This window comes from Scyliorhinus torazame, chromosome 1, assembly GCF_047496885.1.
Source record: "Scyliorhinus torazame isolate Kashiwa2021f chromosome 1, sScyTor2.1, whole genome shotgun sequence".
Classification (NCBI taxonomy): domain Eukaryota; kingdom Metazoa; phylum Chordata; class Chondrichthyes; order Carcharhiniformes; family Scyliorhinidae; genus Scyliorhinus; species Scyliorhinus torazame.
The window spans coordinates 377,140,089-377,162,772 of record NC_092707.1 but is presented as its reverse complement, the minus strand read 5'-3'; the positions used below and the strand labels follow the sequence as shown (position 1 = coordinate 377,162,772).

The 22,684-nt window shown below is 49.3% G+C and overlaps 1 protein-coding gene across 5 annotated transcripts in view; it reads right to left on the bottom strand.

Moving 5' to 3' along the window:
* The window catches only part of mocs3 (molybdenum cofactor synthesis 3), a 194,112-nt gene that overhangs the window by 52,087 nt on the left and 119,341 nt on the right, over positions 1-22,684 (bottom strand). For 4 of the 5 annotated variants that reach the window (XM_072511874.1, XM_072511865.1, XM_072511856.1 and 1 more), the window contains exons 10-11: positions 3,110-3,157; positions 2,735-2,831 (exon numbers count right to left, since the gene is read on the bottom strand). In XM_072511874.1, the coding sequence (XP_072367975.1) occupies positions 2,735-2,831; positions 3,110-3,157 (145 nt within the window). The remainder of the gene's footprint in view (positions 1-2,734; positions 2,832-3,109; positions 3,158-22,684) is intronic. The other variant, XM_072511883.1, reaches the window with a different exon arrangement.

Sequence of the window (22,684 nt, the reverse complement as noted above, 5' to 3'; positions counted from 1 at the left end):
AGGGGGCTCCGCAGGTACAACATTTCTAGTTTGGTGGGGAGAGTGAAAGCTGATCTGGCAAGGTGGGATGGTCTCCCTCTGTCACTGGTGTGTTGCCACGATTTCTGTTTATTTTTCAATGCCTGCTGATTATCCTGCCAAAGGCTTTTTTCTGAGAGATTGAGGGAAGGATTACGTCGTTCATATGGGGAGGGAAGGTGGCCAGAGTTAGAAAGATGCTACTACAGAGGGGAAGGCAGGCAGGAGGTTTGGGTCTTCCGAACCTGATGTATTACTACCGGGCGGCGAATGTGGAGAAGGTGCGGAGCTGGGTAAGAGGAGTCGATTCCCAGTGGGTCAGAATGGAGGAGAGTTTGTGCAGGGGGTCGGGATTGAAAGCACTAGCAACAGCGCCGCTCCCGATTGCCCCGGGGAAGTACTCAGGGAGTCCAGTAATAATTGCTTCATTGAGAATTTGGAGGCAGTTTCGCCAACACTTCGGGTTGGGGGCAGGGTCAAGGGAAATACCGATTCGGGGGAACCACAGATTTGAGCCAGGGAGGTGGGATGGAAATTTTCGGAAATGGGAGAAGGGGATTAAGACACTGAAAGATTTGTTTCTATGGGGTCGGTTTGCAGAATTGAAGGAGCTGGAAGTGAAGTATGGGCTGGAGCAGGAGGAAATGTTTAGATACATTCAGCTTTGAGATTTTGCCAGAAAGGAGATACAGAACTTCCCGGAGGAGCCGGCCTCCACATTGCTGGAGGAGGAGCTGACGACAGGGGGGCTGGAGAAGGGGGTAGTGTCAGCGGTCTACAGAGCTATTTTGGAGGAGAAGGCACCACTGGAAGGGATCAAAGCAAAGTGGGAAGAAGAGTTGGGAGAGGATATGGAGGAGGGGTTCTGCTGTGAGGTGCTCCAGAGTGAATCCCACCACCTCGTGCGCGAGGTTGGGGCTGATACAGCTGAAGGTGGTATACAGAGCACACCTCACGAGGGCGAGGATGAGCCGATTCTTTGAAGGAGTAGAGGATGTGTGTGAACATTGCAGGGGGGCCCCCGCTAATCACGTTCATATGTTTTGGTCCTGTCCAAAGCTAGAAGATTACTGGAAGGAGGTTTTTAGGATAATTTTTAAAGTGGTGCACGTGAAACTGGACCCGGGCACCCGGGAGGCCATATTCGGGGTGTCGGACCAGCCAGGGTTGGAAACGGGTGCGGAGGCTGATGTTGTAGCCTTCGCCTTGTTGATCGCCCGAAGGCGGATCCTGATGGGTTGGAGGGCAGCCTCTCCACCCTGTGCCCTGGCATGGCGGGGGGACCTGTTGGAATTCTTGACTCTTGAGAAGGTTAAGTTTGAACTGAGGGGAAGGATGGAGGGGTTCTACAATTCATGGGCATTATTCATTATGCACTTTCAAGAACTGGATAACATTGAACATTAGTGGGAGGGTGGGAGGGTTGGGGGGAGGGGGGCGGAGTGTGTTAATGGTGGCCATGGGTGATTCCTGATTCCTTTTTGTCAGTTGTTTGATGTGGGCGAATGTTTTGGGTTTAGTGGGAGAAAGGGATCGTTGTTATTGATATGGGGATTGACATATTTGTTACTGATTATTGTTTATTACTAATTATTGTTTATTGTTGGTGGGTATAAATTTGGAAGAAAATGCGAAAAAGGAGAATAAAGAATTAATTTTTTTTAAAAATAGGTTTCCAAGAATTTATAGAACACAACAACCATTGTTACAACAGCTTCATGGATTTTAAGCAGGCCTTTGAACATTGCATCATGAGAAGTGACACGGCATGTCTAGAAGATGCCTGGTAGTCCTGGGAGAACTGTCAGACTGAGGAAAACATCTATAACAGCACGTAGGGACTTATTAGAGTGGATAGAAAACTGATGGAATGGTTAGATCAACAATTGGGCCAAGACAAGGATATACATTGTTGCCTGATTCTCTTAATCTAGTAATGGAAGCAGTAATGAATATTCAACAAAAAATTGCTTCAAGCTTATTTTTGACATCACTTGAAGTTACTGTTTTAGAATTAAAATTCTATTATGATGTTTGTCCAAAATCTCAATGTTTATAAAATACATCATAAAATAATTTGAAAAATCTAACTAAAGAAGAATTTATATAACTAAAAAGGGTCAAATAATGTAAATAAAAGCATTGAAAATTCAAAGGTTTTGCAATATTAGTTTGAACTTTCTAGTTTTATATTCAAATGCATTATTTTTTCTTTACTATCAAGTGAATCGTTTATAAAATTGATGCACAGGAGTTTTAAAATTCATTCCTGGTATGTGAGCATTGTTGACCTTGCCATGGGGTGGGGGAGAAGAGACACAACCTCCCATAACCCTAACAATCCCTGCTAGTCATCAAAAGTAGATTTTGCATAAGTGTGTTGATTACAATACAGTGGTGCCAATAAAAAAAGAGTAATGTAATTAGATATAAATTATATCAAAAGAAAAACAAATCATGACTAAATGAAATATAGAAACTTAAACTAGTTTACAACAATGTTATATAATTGGTTGCACTTTTAAACATTGGTATGTAAAAACAAGAAAATGAATGGCTGCTTGAGGGCACAATTTTGAAATGTTATGTCAACATGAAACCTAAATTGGAAAGCTATTTGCATTCATCATCCCTTTTAGGTATCATGCTCATTTTATTCCATCACTGCCTAATGCATAAATGATGATCAAAACAAAATAAAGTCAACAAAGGATACAAATAGAATGAGGTAGCTGACAAATATCAACTTCCACCTGTGGACGAACATCTACCAGGACATGAGGAACACCTTGATCCAATAGTTGTTTATATTCCTGAAGTGATGGGATAGAAAAATCTTAACAGCAGTAGCTGGGTGTTATGAGCAATTTAGATAGATTCTTGTGAACAATTTAAGATTTATGAATATTTTAAATAAGTTGCAACATGAAAATTCTCCTCTGTACAATAATACATTTTTAGGCACATGAAATGTAGTCTTATCAACAAGTTTTCAATAACAAATACAGCTTCAATACTTCCACTCTTACATACATACAAAAGGAAGTAGAAAATACATCCTTGTTATGGAAGCTAAAAGCAGCAATCTTACCTGTACAGTTACTCTTTGTTCTTTGGCTAACAAATGAAGTGTCCTACACTAGAATTGGGAAAGCACAGGAAATGGTAGAGGTCAGGAGTCAGAATAATCAACAGGTTAATGAGGTTTCATACAAATGAATTGATAGCTATTAACTGTAGCTTCAAACAGTATAAAACACAATCATGAGACAGACCTCTCATTGCAACAACCTCCTCCACTTAGCAGGCACAACTAAAATTATACAAGGATCTGCCTGTCATTTCTGATATAGGAGCTCGCTATAAAGTACTTTCCACCATTACATGATCAATGTAATATATCTTGGTGACAGAAAGATAGTCATCCTTAAATATGCATTACAAAAACAGAATTTTCTGCCTACAGCACTCGCTGTTCACCTTGCTGACAACTATCTCCAAGTTTTTCACAGGTTTTTGAGCAGACTTTCTCGAAACCAGGGGCTGGTTTAGCACAGTGGGCTAAACAGCTGGTTTGTAATGCAGAACAATGCCAGCAGCGCGGGTTCAATTCCCGTATCAGCCTCCCCGAACAGGCGCCGGAATGTGGCGACTAGGGGCTTTACACAGTAACTTCATTGAAGCCTACTTGTGACAATAAGCGATTATTATTATTATTATTATTATTATTAATCCAGCATTTGATCCAACAAGGATCAGCACCCTTAGAGGTATCTACAAGCAGGACAAAAACAAGCAAGACTCTTCAACTAATCACTGAGAAACACAGTGCAGAATTCGGATTCCTGTTGGAGGCAGGAAGACCTGAAAATTGGCATTAGAGAGCCGGGTGCTGGTACATGTTCTCCCCTCTGGGTCAATTGCATTGTTTTAGTGTCAAACAAACTTAATTTTTATTTCTTTGGAAAAGATATTAACTGCACTAATTTTCTTGAAATCTCCTTACTAACAATGAGTTACAACCTAGAGGACTCAAGAGACATTTGCAAGTATCAGTTACACAACTGACAGCTCCATTAGCCTTGTCCACCATTGTTATCTGGTGGATATTGAAATCTCACAGCAGTAATGAATGAGACTGAAGGTCCTTATTCACTGGAGTATAGCATCATGATATTGTATCAAGGCAAGGCCAAATTAATCATCACTACTTTCACCACACTCATAGGCAGCAAGTTATTACCACACACTGCATAATAAAGTTTTTCTTCAAAGTCCCCTACATCTCTTGCCCAAAACCGTGGGTGTCCCTTAGTCTTTGAAATGTTTTTTTAAAAAAAATTTATTAAAGTTTTTTTTAAATAAATATATTTTATTCAACTTTTTTGGCCATACAAAACAGTACAAAGGTTTTTCCCCTTTTTACAACAGCAAAACAATATAAATAACCGTGACCGTATTTTAACAAATAAATAAATAATATATAAACTAAATGGCAACTGCCATAACAAAAATAATAGCTCTCCCAAATAATAAAATCAGCAATTCAATATACATAACCAAGTACCAATATCTTTACAAAAACACCCCTGAGGACCCACCTGAGCCCTCCTCCTCCCCCCCCCTCCCCCCTGGGTTGCTGTTGCTGCCTTTCCCATTTCCTTTATCGTTCTGCGAGGTAGTTAATGAACGGTTGCACCGCCTGGTGAACCCCTGAGCCGAACCCCTTAGTGCAAACTTTATCCGTTCCAGTTTTATAAACCCTGCCATGTCGTTTATCCAGGTCTCCACGCCCGGAGGCTTGGCTTCCTTCCACATAAGCAGTATCCTTCGCCGGGCTACTAGGACGCAAAGGCCAAAACATCAGCCTCTCTCGCCTCCTGCACTCCCGGCTCTTCTGCAACCCCGAATATAGCCAGCCCCCAGCCTGGCTCGACCCGGACCCCCACCACCTTTGAAAGCACCTTCGCCACCCCCACCCTGAACCCCTGCAGTGCCGGGCATGACCAAAACATGTGGGTGTGGTTTGCTGGGCTTCTCGAGCATCTCCCACGCCTATCCTCTACCCCGAAAAATTTACTGAGCCTTGCTCCGGTCATATGTGCCCTGTGCAAAACCTTAAATTGTATCAGGCTAAGCCTGGCGCACGAGGACGAAGAGTTTACTCTACGTATACGTAGGGCATTGGCCCACAGCCCCTCTTCAATCGCTTCCCCCAGCTCTTCCTCCCATTTTCCCTTCAGCTCATCCACCATGTTCTCCCCCTCGTCTCTTGATTTCCCTGTATATATCTGACACCCTACCATCCCCCACCCATGTCCCTGAGATCACTCTATCCTGAATCTCCTGCGTCGGGGGCTGCAGGAATTCCCTCACCTGTTGCCTCGCAAAAGCCCTCAGTTGCATGTATCGAAATTCATTCCCTTGGGGCAACCCATATTTTTCCGTCAGCGCTCCCAGACTCGCAAACGTCCCGTCCAAAAACAGATCCCTCAGTTGCACAATCCCAGCTCTCTGCCATGCTCCAAATCCCCCATCTATTCTCCCCGGGACAAACCTATGATTATTTCTTATCGGGGACCGCACCGAGGCTCCCGTCATTCCCCTATGCCGTCTCCACTGCCCCCAAATTTTCAGTGTTGCCACCACCACTGGACTTGTGGTGTATTTCTTCGGGGAGAACGGCAGCAGTGCCGTCACCAGTGCTTGTAGGCTGGTTCCTTTGCAGGACGCCATCTCCAATCTCTTCCACGCCGCTCCCTCCCCTTCTCCCATCCACTTACACACCATTGAAATATTGGCGGCCCAATAGTACTCACTTAAGCTCGGTAGTGCCAGTCCCCCCCTCTCCCTGCTACGCTGCAAGAACCCCCTCCTCACTCTCGGGGTCTTCCCAGCCCACACAAAACTCATAACGCATCTCTCGATCTTCTTGAAAAAAGCCTTCGTGACCATCACCGGGAGGCACTGAAACACAAAAAGGAATCTCGGGAGGACTACCATTTTGACCGCCTGCACCCTCCCCACCAGTGACAGGGGCACCATGTCCCATCTCTTAAAATCCTCCTCCATCTGTTCCACCAATCGTGTTAAATTAAGCCTATGTAAGGTTCCCCAACTCCTGGCTATCTGGATCCCCAAGTATCGGAAATCCCTTGTTACCCTCCTCAGCGGTAAATCCTCTATTCCCCTGCTCTGCTCCCCCGGATGTACCACAAACAACTCACTCTTCCCCATGTTCAATTTGTACCCCGAGAATTCCCCAAACTCTTCGAGCGTCTGCATTATCTCAGGCATCCCCTCCACCGGGTCCGCAACATACAGCAGTAAATCATCTGCATACAATGATACCCGGTATTCTTCTCCTCCCCTGGGTACTCCCCTCCACTTCCTGGAGCCCCTCAGTGCTATGGCCAGGGGCTCAATTACCAATGCAAACAGTAACGGAGACAGGGGACACCCCTGCCTCGTCCCTCTATAAAGACGGAAGTAGTCAGACCTCTGCCTGTTCGTGATCACACTTGCCACCGGGCCCTATATAGCAGCTGTACCCATCCAATGAACCCTTCACCGAAACCAAATCTCCTCAACACTTCCCACAGGTAGTCCCACTCGACCCTGTCAAATGCTTTCTCGGCATCCATCGCCACCACTATCTCCGCCTCCCCCTCTGGTGGGGGCATCATCATTACCCCTAGCAGCCTCCGTATGTTCGTGTTCAGCTGTCTCCCCTTAACGAACCCAGTTTGATCCTCATGGACCACCCCCGGGACACAATCCTCTATCCTCGTCGCCATTACCTTGGCCAGGAGCTTAGCATCTACATTCAAAAGGGAAATGGGCCTGTAGGACCCACACTGCAGCGGGTCTTTATCCTTCTTCAAAAGTAACGATATTGTCGCCTCCGACATAGTCGGGGGCAACTTCCCCCTTTCCCTGGCCTCATTAAAGGTTCTCGTCAAAAGCGGGGCCAGTAGGTCCATATATTTCCTATAAAATTCCACCGGGAACCCATCCGGTCCCGGGGCCTTCCCCGCCTGCATGCTCCCAATCCCCTTTACCACCTCCTCCACATCAATCTGTGCTCCCAGTCCCGCCCTCTCCTGCTCCTCCACCTTCGGGAATTCCAGCTGATCCAGGAAATGCATCATTCCCTCCTTCCCTTCCGGGGGCTGAGCCTTATACAACCTCTCATAGAATGTCTTAAACACCCCATTCACTCTCTCCGCTCCCCGTTCCATCTCTCCCTCCTCATCCCTCACCCCACCTATCTCCCTCGCCGCTCCCCTCTTCCTCAATTGTTGGGCCAGTAACCGACTCGCCTTCTCTTCATACTCATACTGCACTCCCTGTGCCCTCCTCCACTGTGCCTCTGCCTTACCCGTGGTCAGCAGGTCAAATTCCACATGTAACCTTTGTCTTTCCCTGTACAGTCCCTCCTCCGGTGCCTCTGCATATTGCCTGTCCACCCTCAGAAGTTCTCTCAGCAATCGCTCCCTTTCTTTACTCTCTTGCTTCCCTTTATGTGCCCTTATGGATATCAGTTCCCCTCTGACCACCGCCTTCAATGCCTCCCAGACCACTCCCACCTGAACCTCTCCATTGTCATTAAATTCCAAGTACCTTTCGATACACCCCCTCACCCTCAGACATATCCCCTCATCCGCCAACAGGCCCATATCCATTCTCCAGAGTGGGTGCTGTTCCTTTTCCTCTCCTACCTCCAGATCTACCCAGTGTGGAGCGTGGTCCGAGATGACTATGGCCGTGTACTCTGTCCCTGTCACCTTCGGAATCAGTGCCCTTCCCAAGACAAAAAAGTCTATCCGTGAATATACCTTGTGAACATGGGAGAAGAATGAGAACTCCTTACTCCTAGGTCTGATAAATCTCCAAGGGTCTACTCCTCCCATCTGCTCCATGAAGTCCTTAAGCACCTTGGCCGCTGCCGTCCTCCTCCCGGTCCTGGACCTCGACCGGTCCAGCCCTGGATCAAGCATTGTATTGAAATCTCCCCCCATTACCAACTTTCCCGCCTCCAGGTCCGGGATACGCTCCAACATACGCCTCATGAAGTTTGCATCATCCCAGTTCGGGGCATACACTTTCACCAGAACCACCACCTCCCCTTGCAGTCTGCCACTCACCATCACGTATCTACCCCCACTGTCCGCCACTATGGTCTTTGCCTCAAACAGTACCCGTTTCCCCACTAAAATAGCCACCCCCCTATTCTTCGCATCCAAACCCGAATGAAACACCTGCCCCACCCATCCTTTACGTAGTCTGACCTGATCTGTCAATTTCAGGTGCGTCTCCTGCAACATAACCACATCTGCCTTTAATTTCTTTAGGTGTGCGAGTACCCGCGCCCTTTCAATCGGCCCATTCAGCCCTCTCACGTTCCACGTGACCAACCGGGTTGGGGGGCTCTTTACCCCCCATTAAAGTTTTTTAACACAATTTTTCACCCTTACAAACAATAAACCCCCCCCTTGTAACAAAATAGAAAGAAAACGCACATAGCAAGATATGTACATCGTAAAACGATATGTTACAGAGCTTTGTACACTGGCTCCCTCCCGTACATGCCAGTTTCCCAAATCTTTATGTGTTCTCTTGCTCAAACACCCCTTAGGCAAACCCCCCCTTCACAGGACACCCCCCCACCCCCCCGGGTTGCTGCTGCTGCTGACCAACCTACCTCTAACGCTCCGCGAGATAGTCTAGGAACAGTTGCCACCGCCTGTAGGACCCCTGCGCAGACCCTCAAGGCAAACTTTATCCTCTCCAGCTTAATGAACCCAGTCATGTCATTTATCCAGGCCTCCACACTGGGGGACTTTGCCTCCTTCCACATTAGCAAGATCCTTCGCCGGGCTACTAGGGAAGCAAAGGCCAGAATGCCGGCCTCTTTCGCCTCCTGCACTCCCGGCTCGTCCACTACTCCAAATATTGCTCGTCCCCGGCTTGGCTTGACCCGGACTTTCACCACCTGAGATATTGTTCCCGCCACTCCTCTCCAGAACCCCTCCAGTGCCGGGCATGACCAAAACATATGGACATGGTTCGCCGGACTCCCTGAGCACCTTCCACATCTGTCCTCTACCCCAAAAAACCTACTCAACCTCGCCCCGTCAAGTGCGCTCTGTGAACCACCTTAAATTGTATCAGGCTGAGCCTGGCACACGAGGAGAAGGAATTAACCCTACCTAGGACATCAGCCCATAACCCCTCCTCAATGTCCTTCCCCAGCTCCTCCTCCCATTTACCCTTCAGCTCCTCTTCCAACGCTTCCCCCTCTTCTTTCATCTCCTGGTATATTGCCGACACCTTGCCCTCCCCGACCCATACACCCGAGATCACCCAGTCTTGAATTTCCTGTGCTGGGAGCAACGGGAATTCCCTCACCTGCCGCCTCACAAACGCCCTCACCTGCATGTATCTAAATGCATTTCCCGGGGGTATCTCAAACTTCTCCTCCAGTGCCCCTAGGCTCACAAACGTCCCATCAATGAACAGGTCCCCCATTCTTCTAATCCCCGCCCGATGCCAGCTCTGAAACCCCCCGTCCATCCTCCCCGGGACAAACCGGTGGTTACCCCTGATCGGGGACCACACCGAAGCTCCCATTGCACCCCTGTGCCGTCTCCACTGGCCCCAAATCTTTAGCGTTGCCGCCACCACCGGACTTGTGGTGTACTTTGACGGCGAGAGCGGCAGCAGTGCCGTCACGGCGCCCCCAGGCTCGTTCCTTTACAGGACGCCATCTCCAATCTCTTCCATGCCGTCCCCTCTCCCTCCATCACCCACTTACGGATCATCGCCACATTTGCTGCCCAGTAGTAGCTCCCTAGGTTCGGCAGCGCCAACCCTCCTCGGTCCCTACTGCGTTCCAGAAACCCTCTCCTTACCCTCGGGCTCCGATTCGCCCACACAAACCCCATAATACTCCTGCCTACTCGCTTAAAAAAGGCCTTAGTGATCACGATGGGAAGGCACTGAAGCACAAAATGAAACCTCGGAAGGACCACCATTTTGAGCAACTGCACTCTATCCGCCAGCGAGAGCGGTAACATGTCCCACCTTTTGAAGTCCTCCTCCATCTGCTCCACCAACCTCGTCAGATTCAGTTTATGTAGGGCCCCCCAACTCCTGGCTATCTGGATCCCCAGTTACCGAAAGCTCCCCTCTGCCCTCCTCAGCGGTAGCTCGCCTATCCCCCTTTCTTGGTCCCCTGCCTGTACTACAAAAAACTCACTCTTCCCTACATTGAGCTTATAGCGCGAAAAATCCCCAAACTCCCTGAAAGTCTGCATGACCTCCACCATCCCCTCCACTGGATCCGCCACATACAGCAACAGGTCATCCGCATAAAGCGACACTCGATGCTCTTCTCCCCCTCGGACCACCCCCCTCCATTTCCTAGACTCCCTCAATGATATGGCCAAGGGTTCAATCGCCAATGCAAACAACAGGGGGGACAGGGGGCACCCCTGCCTCGTCCCACGGTACAGCCGAAAATACTCCGACCTCCGCCGATTCGTCACCACACTCGCCACCGGGGCTCTGAAAAGGAGCTTAACCCAACTAATAAACCCTCCCTCGAACCCAAACCTACGCAGCATTTCCCAGAGGTACTCCCACTCTACTCGGTCAAAGGCCTTCTCCGCGTCCATAGCTGCCACTATCTCCGCCTCTCCCTCCACCGATGGCATCATTATCACGTTTAAGTTGGTGTTTAGTTGCCTGCCCTTTACAAATCAAGTCTGGTCCTCGTGGATCACCCCCGGGACACAGTCGTTAATTCTCGTAGCCAGCACTTTTGCCAGCACCTTAGCATCCACGTTGAGGAGCGAGATCGGTCTGTACGATCCACATTGCAGTGGGTCCTTGTCCCGCTTTAGGATCAAAGAAATCGTCGCCTCCGACATTGTCGGGGGCAGGGTCCCTTCCTCCCTTGCCTCATTAAAGGTCCTCACTAGTAGCGGGGCCAACAGGTCTACGTACTTCCTGTAAAACTCCACTGGGAACCCATCCGGTCCCGGGGCCTTCCCTGCCTGCATACTCCCCAAACCCTTGCTCAGCTCCCCCAACCCAATTGGTGCCCCCAAACCAGCCACCTCTTGCTCCTCCACCCTCGGGAATCTCAATTGGTCTGGGAATCGTCTCATCCCCTCTTCCCCCGCTTGGGGCTGGGATCTGTACAGCTCCTCATAGAAGGCCTTGAATGCCTCATTTATTTTCGTCGCACTCAGCACTGTGGCTCCCCTTCCATCCTTGACTCCCCCTATTTCCCTCGCTGCCATCCTCTTACGGAGCTGGCGTGCCAGCATCCGACTCGCCTTCTCCCCATACTCGTAGGTCGCCCCCTGCAACTTCCTCCACTGTGCCTCTGCCTTCCCTGTGGTCAACAGATCAAACTCTGTCTGGAGACGTCGCCTTTCCCCAAGTAATCCCTCCTCAGGGGCCTCTGCGTATCTCCTGTCCACTCTTAAAATCTCTCCCAATAACGTCTCCCTTTCCATGCCCTCTATCTTCTCCCTATGAGCCCTAATGGAGATTAGCTCTCCCCTGATCACCGCCTTCAGCGCCTCCCATACCACCCCTACCCGCACCTCCCCGTTGTCGTTGACCTCCAAGCACCTTTCGATGCACCCCCTCACCCTCCCACACACCACCTCATCGGCCAGCAGTCCCACATCCAACCACCACAGCGGGCGTTGGTCCCTCTCCTCTCCCAACTCCAGTTCTACCAGTGCGGGGCGTGATCTGAAACGGCTATGGCCGAATACTCCGTTCCCTGCACTTTCGGGATCAGCGCCCTGCCCAGAACAAAAAAATCTATCCGGGAGTAGGCTTCGTGCACGTGGGAGAAAAAAGAAAATTCCTTGGCCTGCGGCCTGGCAAACCTCCACGGGTCCACTCCCCCCATCTAATCCATAAACCCCCTAATCACCTTGGCCGCCGTCGGCCTCTTTCCAGTCCTCGATCTGGAGCGGTCCAGTGCTGGGTCCAACACCGTATTGAAATCCCCACCGATTATCAGGCCTCCTACCTCCAGGTCCGGAATGCGCCCCAACATGCGCTTCATGAATCCGGCATCATCCCAGTTCAGGGCGTATACATTTACCAATACCACCCACGTCCCCTGCAACTTATCGCTCACCATCACATATCGCCCTCCGTTGTCCACTACGATATTCTTGGCCTCAAACAACACCCGCTTCCCCACCAATATTGCCACCCCTCTATTCTTCGGGTCTAGCCCCGAATGGAATACCTGTCCTACCCACCCCTTTCTTAACCTGACCTGATCCGCCACCTTCAAATGTGTCTCTTGGAGCATGACCACGTCTGCCTTCAGTCCCTTTAAGTGCGCAAACACTCGGGCCCTCTTTACCGGCCCATTCAGGCCCCTCACATTCCACGTTATCAGCCGGATTGCCCCCCCCCCCCCCCCCCCCCCCCCCCCCCCCCCCGACTAGCCATCTCCTTTTCTAGGCAAGTCCCATGTCCGCGCCACCCTTACCCCCGCCCCGACCACTTCTTCTGTGTCCCATTCCCTTCGGCCAGTGCAGCAGCAACCCCCCCCCCCCCTCCGCTAGGCCCGTGTCTAGCTTTTTTGCTCCCCCCCCATATCACTCCCGTAAGTCAGCTGACACCCGCTGACCCAGGCTTCCCCCGCCTTCCCACTGACCTCCCCGTGTGGGAATCTCCCAATCAGTGTGCATTCCTCCATTCCCCCTCCCGCCTTTCTTCCCTAGGGTGGGAAAAAAACCCGCGCTTTCCAAAGCCTAACCCGCCCCCTCTGGCGCAGCTCCTGTCGCGGCCTTGTCTCTTTTCCCCCATCGCCATCCCCCTCTCTCCCCCAGCCCATGTAACATTTCCTGCGCGTGCTTAACACCCTATATACAACAACCATCAAACATCCCCCCACCCTCACAAACCCTCAGTTTGAGTCCAACTTTTCGGTTTGAATAAAGGTCCACGCCTCTTCAGGCATTTCGAAATAATGGTGCTGATCCTTGTATGTGACCCACAATCGCGCTGGCTGCAGCATTCCAAATCTCACTCCTTTCTGGTGCAACACCGCCTTGGCCCGGTTGAAACCCGCTCTCCTCTTTGCAACCTCCGTGCTCCAGTCCGGGTATATTCGGATCTCCGAATTGTCCCATCTGCTGCTCCGTTCCTTCTTGGCCCATTTCAAGACCCTCTCTCTGTCCGTGAAACCTCACCACAATCGCCCTTGGCGGCTCGTTAGCCTTGGGCCTCCTCACCAGCACCCGGTGTGCCCCATCCAGCTCCAGAGGCCTCGAAGGTGTCTCCGCGCCCATCATCGCCTCGAGCATCGTGCTCGCATCTGCCCCGGCATCGGCCCCCTCCACTCCTTCAGGGAGACCCAGGATCTGCAAGTTCTTTCTCCTCGACCTGTTCTCCAGGTCTTCGAATCTTCCCGCCCGCCTCTTGTGCAGCGCCTCGTGCTCCTCCACTCTCACCGACAGGCCTAAGATCTCGTCCTCATTCTCACTTACTTTTTTCTGCACCTTCTGGATCTTTACCTCGTGGGCCTTCTGGGTCATCCCTAGTCCTTCAATCGCCGACAACATAGGCGCCATCATCTCCTTCCGCAGCTCCTCGAAGCAGCGCTTGATGAACTACTGCAGCTCCGGCCCGCATTCAGCTTTGTCCCCAGCCGCCGCCATTTTGCTTTTTTCCCCTCGCTTCTCCCGCTGCTCCAATGCCGTTTTTTTGGCCGTTTCCCTTCTGGTCCGGTCCATAAAAGGTGAAGGGGGACCTTGCTCTTCCCTTCCCCACGGATCGTCGTCAAAAAAATTCCCGTTGCGGCTCCTCTAAAGAGCCCGAAAGTCCGTGATAGCGGGAGCTGCCGAATCGTGCGGCTTAGCTCCGCATAGCCGCAACCGGAAGTCGTCTTTGAAATCTCAGCTAATGGGAACAGCTTTTCTTTGTCTACTTTAACTAAACTAGCCATAATCTTGTACACCGTTATCAGATTTCATCTCAATATCTTGAACAAGCCCAGGTTCTCCAACTCAACCTTGTAGCTAAACTCCCTCATCCCTGGAACTATTCTAATAGATCGTCTCTGCACCATCTCAGGAATCCTTACATTCTTCCGAAAATTGGACGCAATACTCTAGTTGTGGCCTAACCAGAACCTAACAACTTGCCTGTTTTTGCACTCAATAACTCTATTTATGAACAGTAAGAAGTCTTACAACACCAGGTTAAAGTCCAACAGGTTTGTTTCGAATCACTAGCTTTCGGAGCACTGCTCCTTCCTCAGGTGAATGAAGCGGTAGGTTCCAGGAACATATATATAGACAAGGTCAAAGATGCAAGACGATACTTTGAATGCGAGCCTTTGCAAGTAATTAAGTCTTTACAGATCCAGAGAGAGGGGTAATCACAGGTTAAAGAGGTGTGAATTGTCTCAAGCCGGGACAGTTGGTAGGATCTCGCAAGCCCAGGCCAGATGGTGGGGGGGTGAATGTAATGAGACATGAATCCAAGGTCCCGATTGAGGCTGTACTCATGTGTGCGGAACTTGGCTATAAGTTTCTGCTCGGCGATTCTGCGTTGTCGCGCGTCCTGAAGGCTGCCTTGGAGAACGCTTACCCGAAGACCAGAGACTGAATGCCCTTGACCGCTGAAGTGTTCCCTGACTGGAAGGGAACATTCCTGCCTGGTGATTGTCGCGCAATGTCCGTTCATCCGTTGTCGCAGCGTCTGCATGGTCTATTTATGATGAGCAGGATCCCATATTCTTCAATATCTACTCTTTCAATATGTCCTGCCACCTACAAAGATCTATGCACATGAATTCCCAAGTCCCTCTGTTCTTGCACATGTTTTGAACTGTCTTATATTGCCTTTCCCATCCTTTTTGCCAAAATGTATCAAATTTCATCTTCCACTTACATACATACATACCATCAAGGACCAAGAGTGAGCCATTCGGTGCCTCAAGCCTGCTCCGCCATTTAATAAGATCATGGCTGGTCTGATACTAATGTCAAATCTTCATCCTGCCTACCCCAAATAACCTTTCACCCCATTGCTTACCAAGAATCTATGCATCTCTGTCTTAAAAATATTCAAAGAGCCCGCTTCCACCTTCTTCTCAGAAGAGAGTTCCAAAGACTAACGACCCTCAGAGAAAAACGTCCGCCTCATCACTGTTTGAAATGGGTGACCCATATTTTTAAACAGTGACCCCTAGTTCTAGATTCTCACACAAGAAATACCCTCTCCAAATCCATTCTGTCAAGACTCCTCAGGATCTTGTAAAGATAAAGGTAAAGTCGCCATAGTCCCAGATGACCATAGGCTGCTTTCCTCCTTTTGAGTGGGTGAGCTCACTGGTAGTGATTTAACCTGAGGATCACCGCACCTCAGACGAGAGGCAAAGTTGAGAAGGCGGGCCTTCATGAATGACCTCAGCCGGTACGGGAATTGAATCCGTACTGCTGGCCGCTCTGCATTACGAACTGGCGCCTGTCTTGTATGTTCCAATCAAGTCGCCTCTTACTCTTCTAAACTCCAGCGGATACAAACCTAGCCTGTCCAACCTTTCTTCATAAAACAATCTGCCCATGCCCGATATTAGTCTGGTCAACCTTCTCTGAACTGCTCCCAACGTTTTTATATCCTTCTTTAAATAAAGTACACAGTACAGCATTATCTCTCTACTTTTGTATTCAATTCCCCACTCAATAAATGAGAATCTTCTATTCGCTTTCCTAATTACTTGCTGTACTTGCATATTAGCCTTTTCCAATGTACGCACTAAGACACCAGATCCCTCTGCATCTCAGAACTCCGCAATCTCTCACTATTTAAATAATATGCTGCTTTTTAATCTTCCTGCCAAAATGGGCAATTTCAAATTTTTCCACAGTATTTTTTATACTCTTATTTGCCAGATCCTTGGCCACCCACCTAACCAAATTATGAGCACGATCTAACTTAAAATAAGGTCAGTTCTGGTCGGGAATGACGCCGCTATCTAACGACACATCCATGTAGGATGAGATTAGAATGCCATTTTTAAATGGTGCCCCGATCTCTCGATCCCCAACGCACCAACTCACCTATTTTTTTTTTGGGGGGGGGGGGGGGTCCTCGCACCACCCCCACCCCTCTTCACACGGGCAAGGCATTCTTACGTCCAAGCCCCGGTGCGGGGGCAAAATGCCAGCCTAGCAGCTTGGCAGTGGCCCTGTCAGGGTGCAAGCTGGAACCAGCAAGGCCAAGGTGCCATGCTGCCTAGAGGGCGACCACCCGGGGCCTCCGACCATCTGCGAGCAGATCCTCCCCACCCCCAAACGTACCGTTTTGCCTGGTCCCCATTTGTGGGGACCAGTACTGAATGGTGCCCAGCTGGAGTCTCCTCAGCGAGGTCAATAGACGCATGTAGCCGTTAGATCAGGCGGCAGCATTGCTACACAGGTTCTTACACTCAACGTAGTCAGGTGAGACTGGTTCCCGCCCATATCATGAGAGCTGGTTAGATCATGCAAGGTGTAACGTCCATTGGGAATCCCGGTGGGGGCCTCTCCTGTTCGGCTGGTAGACCACACCCTGTATCTTTTTGTAGCCTCCTTATGTGCTCCTCACAACTTACTTTCCTACTTATCTTTGCAGGTCACAAAATTTGGCAACCATCCCATCCATCCCTGCATTTAAATCATTTATATAAACTGTGGAATTCCCAGCACCAATTCCTATGGCACAACAGATAGGAGATTTTGTGGGAGCGAGAGAGACTCACGTTTGGTATGTTGCCTCCCAGGTGCAAGGGTACGTGATGTCTCGGATCGTGTTTTCCGGGTCCTTAAGGGGGAGGGGGAGCAGCCCCAAGTCGTGGTCCACATTGGCACTAACGACATAGGCAGGAAAGGGGACAAGGATGTCAGGCCGGCTTTCAGGGAGCTAGGATGGAAGCTCAGAACGAGAACAAACAGAGTTGTTATCTCTGGGTTGTTGCCCGTGCCACGTGATAACGAGATGAGGAATAGGGAGAGAGAGCAATTAAACACGTGGCTACAGGGATGGTCTACATCTGAACCTGAGGGGCACAAATATCCTGGGGGGGAGATTTGTTAGTGCTCTTTGGGGGGGGGGGGGTTAAACTAATACAGCAGGGGCATGGGAACCTGGATTGTAGTTTTAGGGTACGAGAGATTGAGAGTATAGAGGTCAGGAGCACAGAATTGACTTCGCAGGAGGGGGCCAGTGTTCAGGTAGGTGGTTTGAAGTGTGTCTACTTCAATGCCAGGAGTATACAAAATAAGGTAGGGGAACTTGCAGCATGGGTTGGTACCTGGGACTTCGAAGTTGTGGCCATTTCGGAGACATGGATAGAGCAGGGACAGGAATGGTTGTTGCAGGTTCCGGGGTTTAGGTGTTTTAGTAAGCTCAGAGAAGGAGGCAAAAGAGGGGGAGGTGTGGCGCTGCTAGTCAAAAACAGTATTACGGTGGCGGAGAGGATGCTAGATGGGGACTCTTCTTCCGAGGTAGTATGGGCTGAGGTTAGAAACAGGAAAGGTGAGGTCACCCTGTTGGGAGTTTTCTATAGGCCTCCAAATAGTTCTAGGGATGTAGAGGAAAGGATGGTGAAGATGATTTTGGATAAGAGCAAAAGTAACAGGGTAGTTATTATGGGAGACTTTAACTTTCCAAATATTGACTGGAAAGTATATAGTTCGAGGACATTAGATGGGTCGTTTTTTGTACAATGTGTGCAGGAGGGTTTCCTGACACAATATGTTGACAGGCCAACAAGAGGAGAGGCCACATTGGATTTGGTTCTGGGTAATGAACCAGGCCAGGTGTTAGATTTGGAGGTAAGTGAGCACTTTGGGGACAGTGACCACAATTCGGTGACGTTTACGTTAGTGATGGAAAGGGATAAGTATACCCTGCAGGGCAAGAGTTTTTACTGGGGGAAGGGCAATTATGATGCCATTAGACATGACTTGGGGGGGATAGGTTGGAGAAGTAAGCTGAAAGTGTTGGGCACACTGGATATGTGGAGCTTGTTTAAGGAACAGCTACTGCGTGTTCTTGATAAGTACGTACCGGTCAGGCAGGGAGGAAGGCGTCGAGCGAGGGAACCATGGTTTACCAAAGAAGTGGAATCTCTTGTTAAGAGGAAGAAGGAGGCCTATGTGAAGATGAGGAGTGAAGTTTCAGTTGGGGCGCTTGATAGTTACAAGGTAGCGAGGAAGGATCTAAAGAGAGAGCTAAGACGAGCAAGGAGGGGACATGAGAAGTATTTGGCAGGTAGGATCGTAGGGCATTGAGTAGTATTTGGCATTGAGGTACGTAGGGAAGAGGTGTTGGCAATTCCGGACAGGCTGAAAATAGATAAGTCCCCGGGGCCTGATGGGATTTATCCTAGGATTCTCTGGGAAGCCAGGGAAGAGATTGCTGGGCCTTTGGCTTTGATTTTTATGTCATCATTGGCTACAGGAATAGTGCCAGAGGACTGGAGGATAGCAAATGTGGTCCCTTTGTTCAAGAAGGGGAGGAGAGACAACCCCGGCAACTATAGACCGGTGAGCCTCACGTCTGTTGTGGGTAATGTCTTGGAGGGGATTATAAGAGACAAGATTTATAATCATCTAGATAGGAATAATATGATTAGGGATAGTCAGCATGGCTTTGTGAAGGGTAGGTCATGCCTCACAAACCTTATCGAGTTCTTTGAGAAGGTGACTGAACAGGTAGACGAGGGTAGAGCAGTTGATGTGGTGTATATGGATTTCAGTAAAGCGTTTGATAAGGTTCCCCACGGTAGGCTATTGCAGAAAATACGGAGGCTGGGGATTGAGGGTGATTTAGAGATGTGGATCAGAAATTGGCTAGCTGAAAGAAGACAGAGGGTGGTGGTTGATGGGAAATGTTCAGAATGGAGTTCAGTTACAAGTGGCGTACCACAAGGATCTGTTCTGGGGCCGTTGCTGTTTGTCATTTTTATCAATGACCCTGAGGAGGGCGCAGAAGAACAAAGAACAAAGAAATGTACAGCACAGGAACAGGCCCTTCGGCCCTCCAAGCCCGTGCCGACCATGCTGCCCGACTAAACTACAATCTTCTACACTTCCTGGGTCCGTATCCTTCTATTCCCATCCTATTCATGTATTTGTCAAGATGCGCCTTAAATGTCCCTATCGTCCCTGCTTCCACCACCTCCTCCGGTAGCGAGTTCCAGGCACCCACTACCCTCTGCGTAAAAAACTTGCCTCGTACATCTACTCTAAACCTTCCCCCTCTCACCTTAAACCTATACCCCCTAGTAATTGACCCCTCTACCCTGGGGAAAAGCCTCTGACTATCCACTCTGTCTATGCCCCTCATAATTTTGTATACCTCTATCAGGTCTCCCCTCAACCTCCTTCGTTCCAGTGAGAACAAACCGAGTTTATTCAACCGCTCCTCATAGCTAATGCCCTCCATACCAGGCAACATTCTGGTAAATCTCTTCTGCACCCTCTCTAAAGCCTCCACATCCTTCTGGTAGTGTGGCGACCAGAATTGAACACTATACTCCAAGTGTGGCCTAACTAAGGTTCTATACAGCTGCAACATGACTTGCCAATTCTTATACTCAATGCACCGGCCAATGAAGGCAAGCATGCCGTATGCCTTCTTGACTACCTTCTCCACCTGTGTTGCCCCTTTCAATGACCTGTGGACCTGTACTCCTAGATCTCTTTGACTTTCAATACTCTTGAGGGTTCTACCATTCACTGTATAGTCCCTACCTGCATTAGACCTTCCAAAATGCATTACCTCACATTTGTCCGGATTAAACTCCATCTGCCATCTCTCCGTCCAAGTCTCCAGACAATCTAAATCCTGCTGTATCCTCCGACAGTCCTCATCGCTATCCGCAATTCCACCAACCTTTGTGTCGTCTGCAAACTTACTAATCAGACCAGTTACATTTTCCTCCAAATCATTTATATATACTACAAAGAGCAAAGGTCCCAGCACTGATCCCTGTGGAACACCACTGGTCACAGCCCTCCAATTAGAAAAGCATCCCTCCATTGCTACTCTCTGCCTTCTATGGCCTAGCCAGTTCTGTATCCACCTTGCCAGCTCACCCCTGATCCCGTGTGACTTCACCTTTTGTACTAGTCTACCATGAGGGACCTTGTCAAAGGCCTTACTGAAGTCCATATAGACAACATCCACTGCCCTACCTGCATCAATAATCTTAGTGACCTCCTCGAAAAACTCGATCAAATTAGTGAGACACGACCTCCCCTTCACAAAACCGTGCTGCCTCTCACTAATACGTCCATTTGCTTCCAAATGGGAGTAGATCCTGTCTCGAAGAATTCTCTCCAGTAATTTCCCTACCACTGAAGTAAGGCTCACCGGCCTGTAGTTCCCGGGATTATCCTTGCTACTCTTCTTAAACAGAGGAACAACATTGGCTATTCTCCAGTCCTCCGGGACATCCCCTGAAGACAGAGAGGATCCAAAGATTTCTGTCAAGGCCTCAGCAATTTCCTCTCCAGCCTCCTTCAGTATTCTGGGGTAGATCCCATCAGGCCCTGGGGACTTATCTACCTTAATATTTTTTAAGACACCCAACACCTCGTCTTTTTGGATCACAATGTGACCCAGGCTATCGACACCCCCTTCTCCAGACTCAACATCTACCAATTCCTTCTCTTTGGTGAATACTGATGCAAAGTATTCATTTAGTACCTCGCCCATTTCCTCTGGCTCCACATATAGATTCCCTTGCCTATCCTTCAGTGGGCCAACCCTTTCCCTGGCTACCCTCTTGCTTTTTATGTACGTGTAAAAAGCCTTGGGATTTTCCTTAACCCTATTTGCCAATGACTTTTCGTGACCCCTTCTAGCCCTCCTGACTCCTTGCTTAAGTTCCTTCCTACTTTCCTTATATTCCACGCAGGCTTCGTCTGTTCCCAGCCTTTTAGCCCTGACAAATGCCTCCTTTTTCTTTTTGACGAGGCCTACAATATCACTCGTCATCCAAGGTTCTCGAAAATTGCCGTATTTATCCTTCTTCCTCACAGGAACATGCCGGTCCTGTATTCCTTTCAACTGCCACTTGAAAGCCTCCCACATGTCAGATGTTGATTTGCCCTCAAACATCCGCCCCCAATCTATGTTCTTCAGTTCCCGCCTAATATTGTTATAATTAGCCTTCCCCCAATTTAGCACATTCATCCTTGGACCACTCTTATCCTTGTCCACCAGCACTTTAAAACTTACTGAATTGTGGTCACTGTTACCGAAATGCTCCCCTACTGAAACATCTACCACCTGGCCGGGCTCATTCCCCAATACCAGGTCCAGTACCGCCCCTTCCCAAGTTGGACTGTCTACATATTGTTTTAAGAAGCCCTCCTGGATGCTCCTTACAAACCCCGCCCCGTCTAAGCCCCTGGCACTAAGTGAGTCCCAGTCAATATTGGGGAAGTTGAAGTCTCCCATCACCACAACCCTGTTGTTTTTACTCTTTTCCAAAATCTGTCTACCTATCTGCTCCTCTATCTCCCGCTGGCTGTTGGGAGGCCTGTAGTATTCCCCCAACATTGTGACTGCACCCTTCTTATTCCTGATCTCTACCCATATAGCCTCACTGCCCTCTGAGGTGTCCTCTCGCAGTACAGCTGTGATATTCTCCCGAACAAGTAGCGCAACTCCGCCTCCCTTTTACTTCCCCCTCTATCCCGCCTGAAACATCTAAATCCTGGAACGTTTAGCTGACAATCCTGCCCTTCCCTCAACCAGGTGTCTGTAATCGCAACAACATCATAGTTCCAAGTACTAATCCAAGCTCTAAGTTCATCTGCCTTACCCGTAATACTCCTTGCATTAAAACATATGCACTTCAGGCCACCAGACCCGCTGTGTTTAGCAACTTCTCCCTGTCTGCTCTGCCTCAGAGCCACACTGTCCCTATTCCCTAGTTCTCCCTCAATGCGCTCACCTTCTGACCTATTGCTCCCGTGCCCACCCCCCTGCCATACTAGTTTAAACCCTCCCGTGTGACACTAGCAAACCTCGCGGCCAGGATATTTATGCCTCTCCGGTTTAGATGCAACCCGTCCTTCTTATACAGGTCACACCTGCCCTGGAAGAGCTCCCAGTGGTCCAGATAATGGAAACCCTCCCTCCTACACCAGCTGTTTAGCCACGTGTTTAGCTGCTCTATCTTCCTATTTCTAGCCTCACTGGCACGTGGCACAGGGAGTAATCCCGAGATTACAACCCTCGAGGGTGGGTGAGTAAATTTGCAGACGACACTAAAGTCGGTGGTGTTGTCGACAGTGTGGAAGGATGTAGCAGGTTACAGAGGGACATAGATAAGCTGCAGAGCTGGGCTGAGAGGTGGCAAATGGAGTTTAATGTAGAGAAGTGTGAGGTGATTCACTTTGGAAGGAATAACAGGAATGCGGAATATTTGGCTAATGGAAAAGTTCTTGGAAGTGTGGATCAGCAGAGGGATCTAGGTGTCCATGTCCATAGATCCCTGAAAGTTGCCACCCAGGTTGATAGAGTTGTGAAGAAGGCCTATGGAGTGTTGGCCTTTATTGGTAGAGGGATTGAGTTCCGGAGTCATGAGGTCATGTTGCAGCTGTACAAAACT